Raw genomic sequence first — 23,278 nt, forward strand, 5'->3', positions numbered from 1 at the left:
CTGACATTTTCAAGAAAAGTTGTATTTTAATTTGAATCAGTTTCCAATGCTGGTCGGCCAACCACTGTTGGAAAAAAAAACCTGGTTTTTTTCATTTTTTTCCGCATTTTCTTTGCAATCGATTACACACCTCTTAACAGGTACAAGCCAGCTAGACTGATCCCCTGACCTTACAATTCCCCGACGTCTATAAATTGCTCCATTTCATCTTAAGTGGCGTCAAGGAACCAGACAAGGAGAACATGATTGTTTTTCTTGGTTTTTCCGGCATCTACAAACCCAAAATTGGGTTTTTAAATTTCATGTTTTTAATCATGATGGTTAATAATAAATTGAATTCAATTGAATTGAAAACGTCAAACAAGTCAGTGTGACAATATTTGCTGTGAACTACTAACCCCCCAAATCCATCCATTTCTGAAAATTACAGCCAAATCAAATATTCCCATTATACTTTGCAGGATCCACCATATGTAGAGATTGCCACAAACCTAATGGCAAGCTTGGATGTTAGGACGATATTTCCTGATCGAGGTGAGACAACCGTGTTTTTGTTTTTCTTTTAGGTTTTTTTTTAATTCTAATTGCCATGCCAGTGTTTTAAAACTATTTTTTATACACATATATAGCCTATTAAATTTCTCTCATTTTGTATGTGCAGATTATTTTAAGGAAGTCCAAGAGGATTTGCTTAAACTTATGAAGCAAAACAGGTAAGACTTTTTGTTTCTTCCTTGACGTTGCTACTTTGGCCCGTTTCATAAAAAGAGGAGTTTTCTGGGGAGGTGATGTACTCAACTATCTGTCATTTACATGGGCGTCGCCAGGATTTTTTCCAGGGGAGGGGCAAAGCAAAGTTTTCCCCAAAATTTCTCAACTTTTTCATTATATTCTCAATTTATCATTTTTCTGAGCGAGAGCATAGGAGCATTAGACCTACCCCCCCCCCCCAGCAATATGGCTTCGCACCTCTTTTTCCTTTTTTTTTTCTTTTCTTTTTTCCCCCTCTTTTTTTTTGATGGGGGGGGCAAGCACCCCCTTGGGCCCCCCCCCCCCTCGCGACGCCCATGGTCATTTAGAACCATGCCTGCATTGCAATCAAATTTCTCCCTGTCTTTTCACCAGTTATTGACAAAGAACTTGATTACAAAAAATCTAGCAGGCTAATCAAGTTCTTGCTAGCACCATATACTCAAAGAGCATGTAAGGCCAAAAAAAAAAATAGTCGATCTCTGGTCAGCGCGCGCGTTGATTTTAATCATGCGCGTCGATCTTTTTTTCCCCCAAAATGTTCTGCGGTAGCTCCAACAGCGCCCTCTATTTCCGCACCTCAATTTCTTTTTTACCAAAGAGCACCAAGGAATGGGAAATTGCACCAAGGCAAATGATCGAAAGCACCAAGGCAAATTATGGAGGACACCAATGTACATGAGGACACCAAAAAAGCAAAATAGTACCCCACCTTGTCTGTACAGTCCAAGCTTGAAGAAAAAAAAAAAAAAGGGAAAAAAAAAAAAAGTCACGTGGCCGCGTCAATTCCGGAAGTTTGGTCTGACCAGAGACCGAATTTTTTTTTTGGCCTAAACGTTAATTTTTTTTATTTACTGTTTACATGCTGATCAGATGAACAAAGTATAATTGTGTATGTGTTGTGTATGCTGCTTTTGTTACTGCCACAGGGTCAGTGAAGGCTGTGACCGCGGCAGGCCTACCTCTCATGTGTCGGGAATAGATGCCCTTCTGGCTAGAAATAAAGGTAATAATAATAATATCGGAGTCTTATGTAACGCACGTATCTACCAACAATTAGGTACTCAAGGCGCTGGAGATATGTCTATTATTAAAGAAAGGTAAATCAAGTTTATGAGAGATATGAGACCCATTATGTAGCACCTTATAAGGGTGTACAAGGTGCTGTGGCACATATTGCAGCCACTGCCAGAAACACCGGGGCAAACCCTTCTCTTAGCGATAAGTGTTACTGGGTTCTTTAACGTGCATTACACAACACACGGGACCTACGGCTTTACGTCCCATCCGAAGGACGAAGCAATAATGGTAAAGTGCCTTGCTCAAGAGCACAAGCACCATGTTCCCACGGTCAGAATTCGAACCCATGTACCACGGCACACGAGTCGAACACCGTAACCATTGGACCACAGCACCCCACAGGTAAGTGCAAGAACTCTGAAAACTCACTGGTTTTCAGCTTAAGATCAAGTCTAGTGTCTTAAAGAAGGTGTCTTCATTCAGCTGTGAAGATGCAGTAAGTTTTAGTGGATTATAAATTCAGAAAAAGTTTCCGTAATGATGTCCTAATAACATATTTCAACCTGATTTTTCACGGGATTATTTTCCTCGACAGGACAAAACCAGAAATCACGTACTCATCAGTTAATAGATGACACCCCACCCCATGAAGTGTCCGAGACTTACATTCCTCAAAGCCACCATGAATCTGGACCACACCCGGAATCAAACCAGGGACCACACCCAGTACCACGCCTAGCACCACGCCCGGGACTGAACCCAGAACCGCACCCTGGAAATGCAGTGTATTCCTTAACTCATGGTCACCAGGAGGGTGGAGCTCAGCCAAGATCATGCCATAGGCCACACCCAGAACCACACCCTGTGCCACACCCTGAGCCACACCCAGGCGATGCAGTTTATTCTCTTTCTCAGGAGAGTGAGGGTTTGGATCTGAGGCATCTCATGCACCAACAGGCAAGCATCTAAGACCAGTTCATCCTCCAGTTCAATTGTTAAGTGAAAACAGATTTGACGTCTTAAATTTTTCTCAAAGTAGAAATGTGAATTTGAGACGAACTCACAAAAAAGTGTTGGTTTCAATCCTTATAGGAGGCCATGTCAACCAATTTTGCCTCCTCGATGACCTCAATGCCTGACCACCACAAGAGGGCGCTGCACACCATCACCGATGGGATGGAGCTTCTGAGGAGGGCTGAGGAGATCCGCAAGTCGATGAAAGGAACGGCTGAGGAGAGACTAGCCGATGAGATTGCTGGTAGTCAACAGCATTGGGACAATGGCCAGCGAAGAGTGTACCACGTAAGAGATATGACAATGCAATGCATGTAGTAGACTCGATGCAGGAGCTGTAACGGTACCACGAAAGCCAGTATTTTGATAAAAGATAATATGGTTAGCACTTGCAAGTGCTGCATATCGTCAGCTTGACATATTTTCAACTTACATTTACACAATCTTGTAGCAACTTTGCATGATGAGTGAAAGATATGTTTCACATTCCCACCACCAAAGACAGAGTTATGTACGAGGTCAATAGCTTAATTTTTATACATTTGTGATTTCTCCCACATACTGACCGTAATTTCAAACTTTCATGTGAGTTATAGTTTACAAATGTATGTGGTAATCTTGTTCACGAGAGAATTTCTTATTGATTTTTTCTTTATCTTACAGCTTGTCGAACACTCCACCAGAGACATTCTGGATCAGATTAATACCTCCCACCGACCTCTGTCATCTCAACCTCATCCCCAAGACTCTGTCTTCCAATTCGGCCACTCCGACCCACAGGACCAAATCCACGGGTCAAGCTACCTCCACGACGACAGGTCCTACCATATCCCCACCCATCGTTTCCATGACGACTACAGCTTGATGGCCCAATCAAACGACCCGTTAGCTGATGAACTCTTTATCCAGGAGGAACTCAGATCACAGGATGTGAGGCCTGAAAATGTGCAATCGTGGCGCAAAAGGAACGGCCAACTTCAGAGGGGCACAGATTCTGACAATAATTCCCCCATCTGGTACCCAACATACATGTCACCCCTACAGAAGCCCAGAATGGAATCGCCCAGCCCACCCAAGCTATACCCGCAAAGGATGTACTAATTTCAAAAAAAGGTGACATATTCTTATCAAAAAGGTTTAGTGTATGCATTATCCATAACGAGCACTATCACAATTTTAAACAAAATTTTGTATATTCTGGTATGAGAGGTTTTTAAAAAGTTTTTTTCTTGCCAATATCATTAATAAGAACTGCACTACCTGTAAAAACCCGTTCTTTTTTAGGTGCCTTTGTATGTCTTTTAACAAATGGCGTAAATTACTTTTGATCTGAAACAACATAGTTCAAATAAAAGCACTAAAAAAAAATGTTGAACCTCTATTTGCCAATTAAGTAAAACAGTATTCACACTCGGCTAATTTTCTCAAAATTTTATTCATGATTATCAAAGTTAGGTAGTAGTTTATTTACAGTTTCAAGTCCACTTGGGTATACTAATATTTACAAAAGTTAAGTTAAGCCATCTTAAAAAGAACAACTGCATTTCAGGCACTTGTCAAAGAAAATAAGGCTTCATTTCGCAAGTTTTTAATTTTAGGTACATTGTATTCAATTCAATTTGAAGGATTCATAAACACGATTTGTCTCAATCAAGCAAAATCTTACGAAAAAATATACTCACAGAAACTACACAGGCCTAATTAATATAAATATGTGAAAATAAGGCTTTTCTTTCGTTATTTTTTCGGAAGCAAAATGTGAAGAACATTTGACTCGCATGCTAACAGTGGGATACTGTGGGGCAGGTTTTGAAATACAGGCCTTGACCATTGGGAATTGCAACTTCCTGCATCAAAAGCAGATGAACGTGTAAATATTTTATTTCAAAACAGCCTAATTCTTTGAGTCTATTAAGTATGTATAGACTTATTATTGTGATGTCCCATTTTGAGTGGCTTTTAACAAATGCCTGCTCCACAAATTCGCACTCAAGTTGATGTTACAATTAAGTCACAGTCAATTTGGCGTCACAAATATTGTTCTATATAGCATCTATTGGGGACTCAAGAGTGCAAAGCAAATATTGTGTATGTAGAACGTAGGACACTGAGTATGTACATTGTACATGTACATGTGGAGCAAGAAAATACAGCTAAAGTACATAGTTGACAATAACCATTGTACTTTGTTTTAAATTATAGCAGTTGGACAATACATTATTCAACAACTCATGTTTATGTGCATACTCAGTATTCTTGGAGACTATACGCCTTTATCATGCTGCCACCATTTCAGTCATGTTCCCTGTATCCACTAACAGTACTTCATGATAATGTTTTTGTGCAAAAAGGAACCAGACTATTTTTCCTTTCAGCCTCGCTTTGGTTGCGTCGATTTGAATGGGATGAAAATCAAGATGGCCGCAACATGATAACGGTCTTTTGCAGTGGACCCAAACATGTTGGATATTGTTTGGAATAAGCGAACTAGATGTATTTTAGGTTAGGGTTTCCATGTTATGACCTTGACAGCTATCTGGGCAGCTTTGACGACAGCCGGCGAATCGTCCTCCAAGTGCTTCTCAATCTGCATCACCAAATTAAAAAAAAATTCACTTAAACATTGACACCAGTTATTCAAATGAAACTTTAAAATGTCAAAAGGATCTCACCCTTTCTCTCCAAAGGCTTAGATCGCTGATAGGTTTGTAACATTACGGTTGTAAGCTTTAATAGCAAAATCTCTTAAAATTTAACAATATTTTCTAAATTTATGAAAAAGAAAGAGAAAGATCATCCCTTTGGGTTTTAAACTATCCAGGTTTTTCAGTCAGAATAACAATTGAACTCAGGTTTTCTGAACTGTTTTCCAAAGCAGCTTCAAAACTGCTGCATGCAAAGAAGCAGTATGTATAGACGTTTCTTTAAAAACATAGTAATTTATTGAGATATCTGAAATCGATAACATTTTATTGAGATGAACAGATTTTATGTACATGTTTGATTCGACTGAAATTTTTAGTGTTATTTTAAAGAACAGACCAAATATTTTATCTGCATACTTTAAAATTTATATTGTTTCTTTGTTTGGATATTTAAAAGTATTAGTTTTCTCTTTTTTATCAAACTTTAATGAGAGGTGAAAAAGACTACTCGGGAAGAAAATTAGTGGTGTTTGAATTTATTTATTTTAGTTTCATGAGATCCACTCGGGGGTGTTAAATTTGTCAGGCCTCAAATAAAAAGTGTGTCTGATGGCACATTTTTAAAAATGTGCATTAGCAATGAAATCCAGTTGCAAGTCCCAAAGAATTTTGCATATGTTTTCTCTATTTTCTCAATATGTATGGTATCCACTGGGGTGAAACTTCACCAAGTTAGTTTTTGTGAATTGTTTCATTGCAGTACCTGCAGCTATATCTGATTCGTAACAGCCAGCCGAGCCGGGCAAGCTCGGCGGTTGAGTGGTAAGACGTCTGTGCTGGTATAGTAAACAGAAGGTTGTGGGTTCAAGTCCCACCCAAGTGATTTTTTTTTCTCACAATCACTCGTTGATTTGAGTATAAATTTGATTTGGACTGAGTAGTGTTTACAGGTTCATGTTGCTGACTTACCGTGGAGACATTTTCCAGCAATGCTTTCCGTCCCTCGGGTGCCTCAGACAGCGTAGTGATTGCCTTGATAGCGTTGAGTCGTACCTCGCTGGTCTTATCATTGACTAGGTTGACTAGCTTGGGGATAGCCATGGCCTGGATAGCCTTGTACTTGCCTTGCGTTGTGATTGTAATTCTACAGAAAAAAAAATGGAAAATGAACGGGTGTGTATGTAATTTAAATCAGTAGTATTTTACATAAAATGCAGAGATGTAGTTTATAGTTAAGTCAGTCAGTCAGGCAGCACAAGCTAGCTGGTCAGTCTCTTGGCGAGTCAGTCTGTCAGTTGGTTAAAGCCTTTTGGCAAGTCAGTCTGTCGGTTGGTTAGTCTGTTGGCTAGTCAGTCTGTCGGTTGGTCAGATGGTTTAAAAGCCTGTTGGCTAGTCAGTCTGACGGTTGGTCAGTTGGTCTGATAGTAAACCTCTTGGCTAGTCAGTCTGTTGGTTGGTCAGTTGGTTAGCCTGTTGGCTGGTTAGTCTGTCGGTTGGTTAGCCTGTTGGCTGGTTAGTCTGTCGGTTGGTCAGATGGTTAGTCTATTTAGCTAGTAAGTATGTTAGTTGGTTAGTTGGTCAGTCTGTTGGGTAGTCAGTCTGTTGGTTGGTCAGTTGGTCAAACAATCAGACTGTTGGTTGGTCAGATGATTAGCCCCTTTGTTGGTCAGTCTGTCGGTTGGTCAGTCAGTTGATCAATCATCCAGCTGGTCAGTCTGTTTGCTAGTCGGTCAGTTGTCAGTGTGTCATCTCGTCAGTCAATCACCTAGTTTGCTGGTTAATCTGTCACTCAATCCAATGAGCTAATATTTTGATTTTCAAGGAACTTACGTCATGATGGCTCCTGCTGCCTTAGACCTGACCTCAGGGCTGGCATCGCCCAGTAATGTGACCAGAGGGGGTAGGGTGTTCACCTCACATGCCTTGTTCTTGCCATCAAGAGGAACGCTAAAGACAAAAAAATAGATGGACACAAAACTATTGAACAGGCCAAAAAACACCCCAATTTCTTGGGCTTAGTTCAGCCAAAGTCACGTTTTTGAGGACTTGGGACACGGGCTTTAGTCTGCTTTAACCTACACATATCAGGTTCAGACTTGTACTTGTTGGACTCTGATGTAGTCTTGGACTCAATCTCAGTTTTACTCAGACTCTGTTTCAAACTCGATCCATCTGACTCCGACTTGGCAGAGCTAGAAACTCATATTGGAGTCTCACTTGAATACTTATCATTTGTGACTTGTGACATGACTGGGACTTCAGTTGACTTAGCATCTTGATTGGAGAACTGATCTGGGGCCAATTTCACGGTGCTGCTAAGCACAAAAAAATTAAATTTGCTTAGCACAAACAAATCTGGCTTATAAAAGCAGGTTACCAGCCCAAACTCCATGGACGTATATTGCTCTTGATTGGTATTCAGCTGTTGTTTGCTATAGGGCCTATAGCATGAAAATCACGTGGAGTTTTGGCTGGTAAACTGCTTTTATAAGCCAGACTTTTTTGTGCTAAGCAAATTTTTTTTGCTTAGCGGCGCTGTGAAATTGGGCCCTTGAATTGAATCCTGCTTGTGCCTGATTTGTGGACAATCTGAATACAAAAAGCAGAGCGTGTTTTGCGCCATACGCGAGCAAATGCGCACAGTGCGTCCAACAAACTGGAGCTCACGTAGGTGGTCATCTCACAGCACTGTAGCTGTTTCTGTCCATACTTGGAATAAGAACCACATCTTACCTCAAGTCCATGACGTCCCTGGCAGCTTTTGCTCTGATGACGGGAGACTCGTGATCAAGGAGGTCGGTGAAAACCTCCATGGCTCCCGCGATGAGCGCCTGAATCTGCTCCAACACCAGGCAAAAATGGAGCGTGTCCAGAATGTACTCCTGAACATGGAGACATGGGCAAAACCATTTATAAAAAGGGTGTGACTTTTATTAAATGAGAGTGACCTTGGCTAGATTCACCACTGCTACAAGTAAACTAAACTTTCAGCACCCGATTTCACGAAGCGCTGCGACGCATCGCAACTCGAGTTACGACGTGTAACACGTCGCAACTCGCGATGCGTCGTATCACCCATTTCACAAAAGTTGCGATGTGTTGAACGCGTCGTAAGTTCCTTGACAACGGCTTAAAACACTTCGCAAGTTACGACGTGTCTAGTGGTCATTGCAAAATACGAAGAGTCCCTTTCTTAGCCAGTTTAATGTCATAAACATTACATAAACGAGATTATAATACCGAGGCAATGTGTGTAAAGTGGTAAATTTATAGAAAATTCATTGAATTATTATGAATTAGACTGGAATATTGCAGTTGAAATTTCAAAGTAGCTTTACGGTCCACTGAGAGCTTGTTTTCCTTCAAAATTGCATCGCACGACCGCCATTTTGTTTTACGTTTTAACAAATTTCGAGCTGAGACCCGACGACCCTTTGTTGAATATCAGACGACTATTTAGTGTACGCTGACTAACAGTCACCGAGTTGTGCTATAAATACATACACGACGCGTCGCACTTACGACGTGTTTTGTGAAATGGATCGCAGGACTCGTCGCAGCTGCGACGCATCGTAGGGATACGACGCGTCGCAGCGCTGCGATGCATCGCAAGTTACGAAGAGTTTGATGAAATCGGGTGTAGGACCAGTGTAGTGGCTGACAATTAAGAGAGATACTTTTTTCAGAGGGTTGTAGACACCTGGAATTAAAAAAAAAGGAGTTTTCGTAAAAGAAATTATACAAGTTAAAGATCTGTTAAGACTAAGCTAGAAAAAATTATATTTTGTCTAAAGAAATCACACCTCTACTCACCTTGATCTCATCCACTTCAATCTTGAGTTTGTCCACCAGGGTAGGGATGAGGCTAGCCTCCACCACCCCCTCGGCCCCGGGGGTGAAGTGGCACAGCATCTCCATGGCCATGTGAGCGTTGCGTCGCACCACGTCCAGCTCATCATTGAAGAGACGAGACAAGGGCATGATGATGGAGTAATGGAGGAAGGCGTCCCGACCAATGTTATGACCTGCAGAAGATGTTTAGAGATTTTTTTGGATCTTTACGATTTCATTTTCATGATTCGTGTATCGTTTCGGTTTGCGGTAACACCATGTGGTAATAACTACTGCTTAGAAGATATTAGTTCTGAAAAGAACTTGTCCTGCTTATTATCAACTTTGCTAAGTAGTTTTTTTGTTCTGATAAGAACAGTCCTGCTGTAAGTTCTAAACGAACTTGTCTTTGGTCTCAACGTTTCGACTAGCCTGCTCTAGTCATCGTCAGGAGACTGAAGATAGTTGGAGATGCAGAGTAGCGTCTCCAACTATCTTCAGTCTCCTGATGAGTCCAGCAGGACTGTTCTTATCAGAACAAAAAAACCTACTTAGCAAAGTTGATAATAAGCAGGACAAGTTCTTTTCAGAACTAAATATCTTCTAAGCAGTAGTTATTACCACATGGTGTTACCGCAAACCGAAACGATACCGATACCGGGAACTTTAATTCCACCAGGGCTAGCGGGAAAACAGTCCGGGGGGTGGGGGACCCAGGTAAAAACTCCAGTTGAAACCAGTTGAAAATGCCAACTAGTTTCAACAGGTTTCAACTGGAACTAACTTGTCTCCGACTGGTACTGTTTTTTAGAACCCATTAAACTATGAACAAACCAGTAATCATCTAGTAATTCTTATGGAGTCAACAGATTTCAACCGGAGAGCCAGCCCAAGGGGTGCCAGCAGTGGAGAAATCTATACAAAGGGGGTTAAATATAAACAAGGGCGTAACAGTCAAAGACGTGACTGTCGGAGAGCACTAGATGAGGGGGGTGAAATGAAATGGCAAAGAGGGGAATCAGCCCAAGTGCACAAGAGACAAGGAGACATCAGCCACAGTAACGATAACCCAAGGGTTTAAAAATGGGTGATGGCAAAGGGCTGCGATGGGGACGGAGGGGGGGACGGAGGAGGCTTCAAAGAGGAAACTGACAAGAAGGCCTTGCTTGGCAAAGATTTGAGGTGCAAATGCCCTGTAGACATTTCCTGCACTGCATCCATACACATTAAACCTCGGATATATTTACCTGCAATGATGTACAAGACCTCTGTTGCTTTGTGTCGCACGGTACCATCAGGATCTGTTAGCAGGGCCTTCAGACTCTCAGCACAGCCTGTGAGAGAAAATTGTTATATATTTCTGTAATTTTTCCTGAGGCATGCAATTTTGAGTCAAAGCTACACAACCCATTAAAAATGTTACGCCCCAACTTCAGCATTGTCCCAACTGTAGTTGGGATCATGTACATGTTACTACAGTTGGGACATTCCCACGTAAAGTTGGGACTGCCCATTGGGGCCATTGCTAAAGTTGGAGCGTAACAACTGCAATTTTTTTTCTATCAATTTCTCATAACTCTCATATTTTTACATTTCTTCCCTCTGCTTTCTAATTCTCCACATAAAAATATTTCAGGAATAAGAATTTTGATGAACAACTTACCGACTCTGAGTGCTTCTGCAATGTGTTCTGGGTCGTGCAGGTAGTCACACAGTGTCATCAACGCCCGTTGTCTTGTGATAAGCTCTTTATCGTTCAGTTCTCGGTTCTGAAAAATAAAAAACATGAAAACGAAATAAATTGTCAATAAAATTAAAAATTGAAAAATGATTTGCTTTGCATACACATACAACCAGTGATGTAGTGCCTTGATGCTAAGCCTTGGCCTTAAGGCTGCCTTAAGGCTGGATTTTAGGGCCTTGGCCTTGGCCTCGAGGCTTGAGGGCAAAAGCCTTGGCCTTGGCCTTGGCCTTGAGGGTTCAGGGCCTTGCAATTTTGAGTCAAGGCTCTTTAAGGCCCATAGATTTTTGCATTTTCCAGATAAATCTGTTCGAAATTTTGCTGTTACCATTTTATTCATATTACCATGGAGGAGGGAAGCACCCTATAGATTTGTGTGTTGGGCACACTTCCACTTTTGTAGCATCACATTTTGTTACCATTGTAGTAGATTTGATGCAACAATATTCCGTACACTTGTGGGGCTAATGAGATGATCACTTTAATTGCATATAACTATGGAATAGATCTGATTGGTTGTATAGGCCTACATGTATGTCTCCCTGATAAGTGCTAAAGATTTACATGTATCTGTTTTAGATAATGCTGATATTTCTGAGCATGCTGGGCCAGCAAATAAAAATTTCCCAAATTAGTTTCTTGGATCCCCCTTTTGTTACACTTGGGAGAATTGTGTGTCAATATAGAAGTAAATCATTATTTTGTTTAGTTAAACCATATTGAAGACCTGAACTTATACTTTAATAGATACAGTGCAGTCATAAAACGGTGTAGGCATATGCGAGCATGTTGATTGCAATTAAAGAAATGTTGTTCTTCGTAACGAGCAATTCGTGATGATAAGGGCAGATCCAGGGGGGCCAAAAGGGGCCATGCCCCCCCCCCCGCCCCCCCCCCAAAAAAAACAACGAAACCATTTTTTTTATGTGACGTCGTAATAAAGGCAGGCAATGAGTACACCACCATCTTTTCCTAAAAAAACAACAGTTAAAATGGTCAGAAATTGCCTCAAATCGCACCACAGAACATCTCGAATCCAAAAATTATTCGGAGCCCTTAAGCGGGCCCCGAAGCCCAAGCCGTAATTTTTTGACCCACCTTTTTTTTGGGGGGGGACCAACATTTCTTTGCCCCCCCCCCACATTGTGTTCTGGATCCGCCCTTGCGTGATGATGTGTCACTCATGTGACTATAATTAGTTCTATATCAGTGGTCATTTCGTAAAACAGGGCCTTAGCCTTGGCCTTGGCCTTGAGGGTTAAGCCTTGGCCTTGGCCTCGAGGCTTGAGGGTCAAAGCCTTGGCCTTGGCCTTGGCCTTGAGGGTCAAAGCCTTGGCCTTGGCCTTGGCCTTGAGGGTCAAAGCCTTTGCTCCAACACTGCATACAACACAGCTATACAGTTCATGTATTGATATTTCCTATTCCAAAACACTAAAAATATTCAGGGTTTTTTTTTCAGGGGAATGATTCGTGTATTTCACAAGTTAATGAAAAGTTCTTTATAATCATTTGATTGCTTTTGATGGGTTATTTGTTTTTGTTCAGTTCAGTTCTGTTAAGTTCATTTATTTCCACAGTGTTCACAAATATCAACAGTAGCCTAATTATTATTGTTTAACAAATTAAAACAAAACATAAATTAATACAACACAATCAATTTAAATCTATCTAGTTATAAAAGCTCACAGCTGTAAATTAACATGGGCAAATCGGCACAACAGACATTTTAAATCTCACAAATTACAGCATGAAATTTTACTTTGAAATTATCCCGATATTTAGCCCAAAAAATTCATTTCGTCTAAACTAATTCCTACGGGGGGAAAGGGGGGGGGGGGGGGGCGGGGGGGGGGGTTACGGGTTTAGCGTATTTTTTTTTTTTTACACTTGACAGAACTTATGGTTATAGAGCTACAAATCTTAAAGTCTACTTACCAACTTCGGCAATGCCCTGTCCCCGTACGCGAGCGGCGCTTTGGTCGGGTCAATGTTGGGTGGAAGCCTCGCTGAAATACGCGTGGTCGCCATTTTCCGGTCAATGTCGAATTCCTCAAACTTGAAACAACTTTCGCGGTGTTGATCTCGTTTTTGTTGCTGCTAAATATTAAATTCCTAACTTTTTCTAAAAAACAAGGCTTTAAACTTTTTAGTGACAAGAGGTTTTGTGAAGAAGCCTTCTATTTAGGAGGAAAACAGCCTTACTTTTGGGACGTTTTCCGTGCAAACCGTACGGCAATCTGTACACTGGTTGCTACGATACAGCGGTTCACCCTTGACCCAGGGTCAACTTGCGGTGAGGTTTACTGTTGAATATGTATAGGGGTCAAAGTTCAATAGATGTCATTCACTGAGTAATGTTTTGATCAGGCGCAGCCGGATTCTTGTGGCAAATTTGTGACGAAATCTCGGAAATTAGACAGTCGTTTTCGAAAAATGTAATGACTGTGTTATCTGAATGTATCAGGGATGCAATAGGCGTATAGAAATGGTAAGTTTGAACAGAAAAAACTGTAATAATGGGTGTTTTTTTATACTGTATGTAACATGTCTATGGAACAACAAAGCTAGTGGATTTTTGTGTGTGTGTGCAAAGTCGATGGGGTTGGACTGTTCAATTTTTTGTTGTTTATGTTACAGTATCGTGTTCAAAATAAATGATTAAAGGGAATATACAACATTTGCTTTTGTTGTCATTTTCAGAAATGGCTGTATTTGGGGGTTAGTATTAGTATTTGATAGCAAATATTGTTAGTTACACTGACTTAATTGTTTGATATTTTGTGCTCGTAGATGATGACAAATCATAATCATGTCCTTGTACCCCTGGGCCTGGCCCCACTTAAGATGAAACACAGCAATTTATAGACGTCAGGAAATTATAACGTCAGGGAACCAGTCTAGCTGGCTTTAACCTGTTCATATCATAAATGTGTAATTGAATGGAAACAAAATGCGGACTCACTACATATGGTGGAAAATTGTGGGCAGTATTTGAAAAAAAGCCAGTTTTTTCCAACACTGGCATGACTGGTCGGCCGAACAGCCTTTGAAATTGATACATAGATACCACTTTCTTGACAGTGTCAGCACATCAGGCAGGTGCCATGATTTAAGAGGATGCTTTAGACAGTCATTCATTAACAGTCAAGTAAGGTATTTCATAATAATTAGGTAGTTTTGTTTCTTGATGTCTGCAAATGTTGTAAAGCCCTGTACGTGTCACACAAAAAATTAATAAAACCAGCCCATATGTATTAAAGGGAATGTACATCATTTGCTTTTGCTGTCATTTCCAGAAATGGATGGAATTGGGGGGTTGGAAATATATAGCAAATATAGTGACTTTTTTGAGGTTTTGGGTTCGAAAATGCTATAAAAACCAAGAAAAACAATCATTTTCCTGTAGTCTGGCTCCCTGACTCCATATAAGAAGAAACAGAGCAGTATAATACATTGGGGAAATGTAAGGTCAGGGAACCAGTCTAGCTGGCTTGTACCCGTTCATAGGTGTGTAATCGATTGCAAACAAGTGTGATGGTCAATTGGGGCCAGTATTTGAAAAAAAGCCAGTTTTTTCCAACGCTGGTCGGCCGACCAGCGTTGGAAATGATACAAAAATACCACTTTTCTTGAAAATGACAGTATACCAGGTGCCATGATTTTAGAGGATGCTTTACACTGTCATTCACTAACAGTCCAGCAAGGTATTTCAAAATGATTTGGTAGTTTTATTTTTTGATGTTTGCAAATGTTGTATTTTCCCTTTAATATGGGAAAAAATGTTGCAACCTGACGCCACTTTTTTTTTCATATATCATCTCAATGAAGGTCATTCATTGCAAGACATGAATCCTGGACTGAGGAACATTTCCAATTTTGTTAAGAAATACAAGTTTTTCTAGATTCTCCATAGACTTTATACACAACCACTGAAGTAGTGTTAGGTTGCAGTATTTTTTGTGTTTTCTGTTTTTCATAGTTTTCAGTGGTTTATTTCAAAAGTCAGTTTGGTCATGGTGGTGTCTACTTTCTTTAACACTCATTGCTCATTGGGGAAATATTTCATTCAGTATACATCCAGTCAACTCGACCATGATTTACCGACTTGATTCGAACCAACTTGACTGTTTGCCAACTCGACCATTTTGCCAGCTCGAGAAACAAGAACAACCACGCTCTCAACTGACTTGTACGTTCCGTTTTTCATTGTTTGTTTGGGTGTCTTTTTTTCGGTGCAGAAAGCAGAAACCAAATCTGAGTCGACTGAGTGAAGCAATGAAGCAAGCAGCATGAATGCCCGATCACAGACTTTTGAAGTTGTAAGTATGATACGTCCAAAGAGATACGAGATATTTGTTATTTAGGCTGAGTAAAACAAAATCGGTTTCTGGTCAGGTTTTTTTTAAAACAAATGAAGGAGGCGGCTCATTCCCCCTCCCCCCCCCCCCCTAAGATGGCAGATTTTCCAAGATGGCAGATGCATTCTTGTATCTTCTTCGACTCTTTCGCTGATACAAAATTGTGCCCAAAGGAGCCGTCACCCTTTCTACATAGCTACAATTTTGTTGGAAAAATGAAAAAACAGTCAGTGACAAATTTGCAAATATATTGCAAATGTGAAAATTAAAAACAAACAAAGGGTGCAGGTGGGAAACAGGAGTATGATTTTTGTTTTTACTAGGACTAACTTCCTTTTTTTTCTTATATTTTACTTAATCTTGATCCTTTCTTATTGCAGTCGGTGGAAGGGAGGCAGATTGAGGAAGTCGTGCTGAGTCTTCTACATACTCTGCTGTTCCATAGGACGACTGGCAAGGTAATCCCCCCCCCATCAGCTGGACAAGTCCCCGCCCCTTTCTCTTCCAACCCATGTTACAGTTGACTTCTCACAGTAGGCGTGATTGTGATCACGTCAGCCAGTGAAAACATCTATTCATTGGCACACCAGTTTTCATCGGTTGCTATGTGTTACCATTCAGCACTCCAGACTCAAGAACCATTGAGTTTTCAAGAACATAGGTCTGGGAGCTAGTTCGTCAGTGGTTACAACGCTTTCTTTGTCTGCTTTTCTTTTTCGTCAACAGTTCCACTACAAGCAGGAAGGCACCTACGCCATCGGCACGGTGGGCATGGTGGACGTGGACTGCGATTTCATCGACTTCACCTACGTGCGCTGCCACTCGGCTGAGCTGGACCGAGTGCTGCGCAAAGAGGTCACCGCGTTCCGGGACTCGCTGCGGTCGAGCGACGGCCGGCTCAGCAACGGGCAGGTAGGTAACGTGGGCTCCTAGAATTTGGAGTAGTCAGATAATTAATCGTCTGGTGGTATTAATTAGGAGTCCATTTCATCAGAAAGGGGGATTTTGTCCAAGTGGTTAGGGTTTGTGACTCATGATCAGAGGGTCAGGGGTTCAAATCCAGATGCTGGTCGTATGTTGTGTCCTTGGGCAAGCCACTTCACCCCAACTTGGCTCTCTCCACCCAGGAGTATAAATGGGTACCGGCATTAGCAAGGGAGTAATCTGCAATGGACTGGCATCCCATCCAGGGGGAATAGAAATATACTCAACTTAACAGTCGTTTCTTGCCAAGAAAACCGGAGATAAATGCCGGTGTGACAGGCTTTAACTTACTTATTTTATCATAACCCTTAGAAACCACAGAAAACAAAGATTACGGTATGAGGTTTAAATTCCACTGAACCTCCTTTCTGAAGAATTTTTACGTTGCATAATTTCTACGTGTATTTGTTGGAATCATTGCCTTCACAGATTTCCTTGGAGTTTTACCAGAAGAAGAAGAATCGATGGCCCTTTCCCGATGAGAGCATACCGTGGGAGGTTTGGACCATCCAGATCAACAACGTGACACTGTCAAATGAGCATGGTGAGGACAAAACTAGATTTTCTCAATTGAAAATAAAATTTCAGTCACAAGCAACTGCGCATGCACACAATGATAGGGTCATGGGTCACTCGGGAAATCGAACGCTCATAATCGAAGGCGCATCGAAGGGAGACGGACGCACCACGCTCACATGTTAATAACAAGCAGAATAGGCGTTCCCGTAACATCGCGAAACATCACATCAGCGATTTTATCCCGAATGACCTTTGACCTGGACTACTTCATGGAGATACCGAACTGGATTATTGACATGTGCATTATCAATATGAAGTTTTCGGCTGGAAAAAAAAATTCAGTTTGTTGGATTGTTTTTTTTTTCTTTCCAGAGAGGCAGCTCTACCGGGAGAAGTTGGGGGAGATCCTGGGAGAGAAGGTGATCTGCATCACGGAGGCCATGGGACGACACGACTACCTGCCCAAGGTGCCCAACCAACCCCTGCTGGACACCGTCTTTGACGTCAGCTTCCCTGACGTACAGCCTTACCTCTTCAAGGTACAGTGGAGTCTGGGTGCTAGACATTGTTATTGTAATTGCCTGGCAGTAGACCAATGCATTCAGCCCCGGCCACTGGGCACGCAGACAACAACATGTGGACAACCTGGCCAGTGCAACACTGCATGCTCCAGTAGCGTGTGTCCTATGCGCGCACAATTCTCGGACTTTATTGCACACTTGTCAGGCATAATCACGCAATTGCAGTGGTGTAAATCTTTGTCGGCAAGTGGGAGGGGGGTGGCTACAATTCAAACATTGCCCGGCCGTGGAAATTCAAAAAGCGGGGGTGGGGGTGGGGGGTTGGACACCACATTACACTAGGGGGCGCTGTTCATGATACAAATCTACATCTTATTTATACTTACGTGCCTTAACCTTACAGCAAAACGGCCTATTTAAAGTTTTGCACTTTTTCCCCCTCTGTTTTTTTAGTGCTATGTAATGCATTTTGGCTGTTGGAAATTTAGAAAAATGCCTTGAAATCTGAGTCCCGCACAGGTAGTTCGAACACATTCCGGGCTCCTTCAACCAATAGTTATACCAAAATATGCAAAACGCGTGCAGCGTGAGCGCGTATGTGGCGCCACCTCAAAAATGGTTTCTAATTTTGTTCGCCGGACTAGTCCATAGGTGACCCAGCAGAGTTCCTTTAGACCGGAGACATGAACTGACTGCATTTTGTATTTGAGGACAGGCAGTGCCCTCATGGCTCCTGAAATTTGATTGGTTGCCCACCTTGACTTCCCTGTAGTCTGCTTGGCTTAATTCCCAGGTAGAAGGCAGTGCTCAGTTGTCATGTTTTTGCATATTTGAATATTCATAATGTATGACCCTGCATGTAAGGTCATTAGGATATTGTTGCGCCGGCTGTTCTCTGACACTATATCCAAGTAAGATGTAAGCCATGTCCGGCTACGGCTTAAAATTACACACAGGTGTCTATGGAAAGTGGCTGCAGCCACTTATATTGGCTTCATGTAATGTCCAGTCGTAGCCACGATCAGACAAGGCCATATTAATGCAGTCTTCAGACCACCAAGCTTCCTGCACTTGCTACCATGGTCTAGCAACAGCGCCCTCTGTGGACCATGCACATAGAGCCAATAATCCCTTTAATATTCGCTCTTCCCACAGATTTCCCATCAGACTTCGGGGCCGGCCAACACGTCCGTGGGAACAACGATGAGGAAACTACTACGGGACACACTGGCTTTATGATGACGGACACTGTATCAATTTCCAAGATAGGAATCTGTGAACACTTGAGGGCGCCCTTCAACTAAAGCGTCAACCGTGTGCAGGGTTACGTTTACCTGCTGTTTTTTGCCGGACCCAGAGGGCAGCTTCGTGTCCTCGTTGAACCCAGACCACTGACTGTGACGTGCGGGCCGGGCAGTGCTATTGTATAGGATACTACCAAGTAATGCAAACAAATAGGCCAGCCATTGTGTAGACCAGATACATGAACTTCTAGTGAAAAGTCATTCTGAATGGGTTGAACAAAAGTTATGCACTACAAGACCAGCATTACCAGTCTTGTCTTGCATCCGCTTAACATGATTATGCCCACTCGGAGTAAGATATTTCATCACTTGTGAACCCATAAGTGAAAAAAATTGGTTTAAAAAAATTTATTTCCCTATTATTTTAAAATGTAGCTATCATGAAAGTTGTTGATTGTGTGGTAATTATCATATATGTACATGTTATTTGAATTTTAATTGTGATGCTTAACTTGTAATTTTTATACATGTATAGCGCTTTCCATCATATCAATAATCTCAAAGCGCTTTACAATTATTCCCCCGTTCATCAGGCCATGGGACCACGCGGCAGCCGATATCAGCGCTCAATCGGTCCTCTACCCTCACAGGTACCCATTCATACTCCTGGGTGGAGAGAGGCAATTGTAGTAAAGTGTCTTGCCCAAGGGCACAAATACCGTGTTCCTGGCAGGGTTCGAACCCCCGCACCATTGTATATGAGTCCAACACCGTAACCACTGGACCATGGCATTTTACCAAGGTATCGTCCTTTTTGTCTTTTCTGTTTTAACTTTGCGGAGTTTGCACTTTATCAGTTGTTGACATTTCAATCCAAAGAAAACTGCCGAAGCGATTTTTAAGAAATTGTTTTTGAAAAGTTATGGGGAAAAAGTGCACACCAACTGTTAAAGTTTATAAGTTGGTGAATTCTTATGATGATTGTACAGTTGAACAAAAAGTGAAAACTGGTTTGCTTTAATGATGTACAGATATGTGTAGACCAGAGATTCAGTGACGTCAACATTTGTTTATTGTTGTGTGCTTTCCTATGGGAGCTTGGTGGCTGTCACCCCCACCTAGCTCTTATAAAGCAGGCACATTATGTTATTAAAATGAGACATCGTAATGTCTCAAGCCTGTAGCGTGTATTGCCATTCGCTTTTGTCCCAAATAGCCGGAACCAAAATGCAAGGGTTTTGTTTGGGGGGGAGGGGCGAGAATAACCCTAACAGAACTCAACCCATCAAACCCCAACTGCATGTTTTGTAGGAATCTGTCAGGATGGGTGTAGTACCCCTAAACTGACAGTCTTTTACATTGGGTTGGGCACACCTCCAGAACCAAAGTCAGAAATATGATTGTTCATATAGGATTACTTCTCAAGAACAATTTGCTTTCACTTGTTGTACAGAAAATAAATTAATTTGAAGTCTGTAATTTTGTTTCAATTGCGTGTTACTTGCTAATATTGCATTCTGTCTCGATGTAAACAGAGAATAAATGTAGACTTTTTTTGCATACAGGCAAATGGTCCCTTTGTACTTTGATGGTTGGCATATTTTATGGGATCTGAAGTAGGGTCGGTTGGTTGATAAAAAGGTATAAGGTATTTTTTGGGCATCCAAAGGAATTTCTGCCTTGTTTGGAGAAAGGTCAACTTTTGGCCAAATTTTGATAAAAAAAGTAAGGCTAAGGCCAAAAAAAAAAAATATTCGGTCTCTGGTCAGACCAAAGTTCCGGAATTGACGCGGCCACGCTTTTTTTTTTTTTTTCTTCAAGCTTGGATTGTACAGACAAGGTGGGTACTATTTTGCTTTTTTTGTGTCCTCATGTATATTGGTGTCCTCCATAATTTGCCTTGGTGCTTTCGATCATTTGCCTTGGTGCAATTTCCCATTCCTTGGTGCTCTTTGGTAAAAAAAATTGAGGAGGTGCGGAAATAGAGGGCGCTGTTGGAGCTACCACGGAACATTTTGGGAACAAAAAGATCGACGCGCATGATTAAAATCGATGCGCGCGCTGACCAGAGACCGACTTATTTTTTTTTTTGGCCTAACCCCTTGCAATTTTTTCAATTTAGGCCAAAAAATAAAATTGCTTGAAACTTGCTGGAAAGATGCCTAATGGACCCTAGAACACATTCCAATTCCATTTGTAGAAAGATATGCTATTTAAAAGAAAATTTGGATGAAAATGTGGGGTAAAATCAGTCAAAAATGTTAATTTATTTCTCACAAAATCGACGGTTTTTGCCCAAACCTTCAAAATATTGAGTGTTCGAGTATTGATTTGTGCTCTACTGACTTCCAAAGGAATTTCTGCATTGTTTGAAGAAAAGCCAATTTTTGGCCAAATTTTGATAAAAAAGTAAGGCTAACCCCCTTGCAATTTTTTTCAATTTTGGCCAAAAAATAAAATTGCTTGAAACTTGCTGGAAAGATGCCTAAATGACCCTAGAACACATTCCAATTCCATTTGTAAAAAGATTTGCTTTGTAAAAGAAAATTTGGATGAAAATATGGGATAAAATCATTCAAAAATATTAATTTGTTTCTCACAAAATCGATGTTTTTTTTGCCCAAAACTTCAAAATATTGAGTGTTCGAGTATTAATTGGTGCTCTACTGACTTCCAAAGGAATTTCTGCATTGTTTGAAGAAAAGCCAATTTTTGGCCAAATTTTGATAAAAAAGTAAGGCTAACCCCTTGCAATTTTTTTCAATTTTGGCCTAAAAATTAAATTGCTTGAAACTTGCTGGAAAGATGCCTAAAGGACCCTAGAACACATTCCAATTCCATTTGTAAAAAAATTTTGCTTTGTAAAAGAAAATTTGGATGAAAATATGGGATAAAATCATTCAAAAATATTAATTTGTTTCTCACAAAATCGACGGTTTTTGCCCAAACCTTCAAAATATTGAGTGTTCGAGTATTGATTGGTGCTCTACTTACTTCCAAAGGAATTTCTGCATTGTTTGAAGAAAAGCCAATTTTTGGCCAAATTTTGATAAAAAAGTAAGGCTAACCCCTTGCAATTTTTTCAATTTTGGCCAAAAAAATAAAATTGCTTGAAACTTGCTGGAAAGATGCCTAAGGGAACCTAGAACATATTACAATTCCATTTGTAGAAATATATGCTTTTTAAAAGAAAATTTGGATGAAAATGTGGGGTAAAATCAGTCAAAAATGTTAATTTATTTCTCACAAAAAGGACGGTTTTTGCCCAAAACTTCAAAATATTGAGTGTTCGAGTATTGATTGGTGCTCCTCTGACTTCCAAAGGAATTTCTGCATTGTTTGAAGAAAAAGCCATTTTTTGGCCAAATTTTGATAAAAAAGTCAGGCTAACCCCTTGCATTTTTTTCAATTTTGGCCAAAAAATAAAATTGCTTGAACTTTCTGGAAAGATGCCTAAGTGACCCTAGAACATATTCCAATTGCATTTGTAGAAAGATATGCTTTTTAAAAGAAAATTTGGATGAAAATGTGGGGTAAAATCAGTCAAAAATGTTAATTTATTTCTCACAAAATCAATGGTTTTTGCCCAAAACTTCAAAATATTGAGTGTTCGAGTATTGATTGGTGCTCCTCTGACTTCCAAAGGAATTTCTGCATTGTTTGAAAAAAAAGCTAATTTTTGGCCAAATTTTGATAAAAAAGTAAGGCTAACCCCTTGCAATTTTTTCAATTTTGGCCAAAAAATAAAATTACTTAAAACTTGCTGGAAAGATGCCTAAGGGACCCTAGAACACATTCCAATTCCATTTGTAAAAAGATTTGCTTTGTAAAAGAAAATTTGGATGAAAATATGGGATAAAATCATTCAAAAATATTAATTTGTTTCTCACAAAATCGATGTTTTTTTGCCCAAAACTTCAAAATATTGAGTGTTCGAGTATTAATTGGTGCTCCTCTGACTTCCAAAGGAATTTCTACATTGTTTGAAGAAAAGCCAATTTTTGGCCAAATTTTGATAAAAATGTAAGGCTAACCCCTTGCAATTTTTTCAATTTTGGCCAAAAAATAAAATTGCTTGAAACTTGCTGGAAAGATGCCTAAAGGACCCTAGAACACATTCCAATTCCATTTGTAGAAATATGTGGCTTTTTAAAAGAAAATTTGGATGAAAATGTGGGGTGAAATCAATCAAAAATTTTAATATACTTCTCACAAAATCAATGGTTTTTGCCCAAAACTTCAAAATATCGAGTGTTTGAGTATTGATTAGTGCTCCTCTGACTTCCAAAGGAATTGCTGCATTGTTTGAAGAAAAGCCAATTTTTGGCCAAATTTTGATAAAAAAGTAAGGCTAACCCCTTGCAATTTTTTCAATTTTGGCCAAAAAATAAAATTGCTTGAAACTTGCTGAAAAGATGCCTAAGGGACCCTAGAACACATTCCAATTCCATTTGTAGAAATATATGCTTTTTAAAAGAAAATTTGGATGAAAATGTGGGGTAAAATCAGTCAAAAATGTTAATTTATTTCTCACAAAAAGGACGGTTTTTGCCCAAAGCTTCAAAAAATTGAGTGTTCGAGTATTGATTGGTGCTCCTCTGATTTCCAAAGGAATTTCTGCATTGTTTGAAAAAAAAGCCAATTTTTGGCC

At 40.5% G+C, this 23,278-nt stretch overlaps 3 protein-coding genes across 3 annotated transcripts in view; 2 read left to right on the forward strand and 1 right to left on the reverse strand.

Annotated features, from left to right (window-relative positions):
* Positions 1 to 4,594, forward strand: part of LOC119725546 — a 36,301-nt gene extending 31,707 nt beyond the window's left edge. The window contains exons 11-16 of the mRNA XM_038196979.1: positions 462 to 534; positions 662 to 713; positions 1,680 to 1,756; positions 2,366 to 2,727; positions 2,863 to 3,072; positions 3,448 to 4,594. Of these exons, the coding sequence (XP_038052907.1) occupies positions 462 to 534; positions 662 to 713; positions 1,680 to 1,756; positions 2,366 to 2,727; positions 2,863 to 3,072; positions 3,448 to 3,885 (1,212 nt within the window). The 3' untranslated portion in view covers positions 3,886 to 4,594. The remainder of the gene's footprint in view (positions 1 to 461; positions 535 to 661; positions 714 to 1,679; positions 1,757 to 2,365; positions 2,728 to 2,862; positions 3,073 to 3,447) is intronic.
* Positions 4,201 to 13,276, reverse strand: LOC119725547 (radial spoke head 14 homolog). The gene is made up of 8 exons (XM_038196980.1): positions 12,937 to 13,276; positions 10,924 to 11,029; positions 10,508 to 10,594; positions 9,243 to 9,454; positions 8,163 to 8,311; positions 7,260 to 7,376; positions 6,399 to 6,573; positions 4,201 to 5,371 (listed from the first exon to the last, which is right to left on the reverse strand). Exons 1-8 carry the CDS (start codon positions 13,027 to 13,029, stop codon positions 5,288 to 5,290), a joined length of 1,023 nt encoding a protein of 340 aa, XP_038052908.1. The 5' UTR covers positions 13,030 to 13,276; the 3' UTR covers positions 4,201 to 5,287.
* A 59-nt stretch (positions 13,277 to 13,335) lies between these two features.
* On the forward strand, positions 13,336 to 19,203 carry LOC119725548 (autophagy-related protein 101-like). The gene is made up of 7 exons (XM_038196981.1): positions 13,336 to 13,489; positions 15,240 to 15,320; positions 15,740 to 15,817; positions 16,086 to 16,271; positions 16,773 to 16,887; positions 17,235 to 17,401; positions 18,539 to 19,203. Exons 2-7 carry the CDS (start codon positions 15,291 to 15,293, stop codon positions 18,620 to 18,622), a joined length of 660 nt encoding a protein of 219 aa, XP_038052909.1. The 5' UTR covers positions 13,336 to 13,489; positions 15,240 to 15,290; the 3' UTR covers positions 18,623 to 19,203.
* The last annotated feature ends 4,075 nt before the right edge of the window (positions 19,204 to 23,278 follow it).

The sequence above is a fragment of the Patiria miniata genome, unplaced genomic scaffold, assembly GCF_015706575.1.
Source record: "Patiria miniata isolate m_02_andy unplaced genomic scaffold, ASM1570657v1 HiC_scaffold_19, whole genome shotgun sequence".
In the NCBI taxonomy this organism is placed as follows: Eukaryota; Metazoa; Echinodermata; class Asteroidea; order Valvatida; family Asterinidae; genus Patiria; species Patiria miniata.

Coding starts and splice junctions, on each gene's coding strand:
- LOC119725547 (XM_038196980.1), bottom strand. CDS start 13,029: ATGGCGACCACGCGTATTTCAGCGAGGCTTCCACCCAACATTGACCCG. Junction 11,030..12,936: donor ACAGGGCATTGCCGAAGTTG/GTAAGTAGACTT, acceptor TTTATTTTTCAG/AACCGAGAACTGAACGATAA. Junction 7,377..8,162: donor AGGGACGTCATGGACTTGAG/GTAAGATGTGGT, acceptor TTTTGTCTTTAG/CGTTCCTCTTGATGGCAAGA.
- LOC119725548 (XM_038196981.1), top strand. CDS start 15,291: ATGAATGCCCGATCACAGACTTTTGAAGTT. Junction 15,321..15,739: donor GATCACAGACTTTTGAAGTT/GTAAGTATGATA, acceptor TTCTTATTGCAG/TCGGTGGAAGGGAGGCAGAT. Junction 16,888..17,234: donor GACACTGTCAAATGAGCATG/GTGAGGACAAAA, acceptor TTTTCTTTCCAG/AGAGGCAGCTCTACCGGGAG.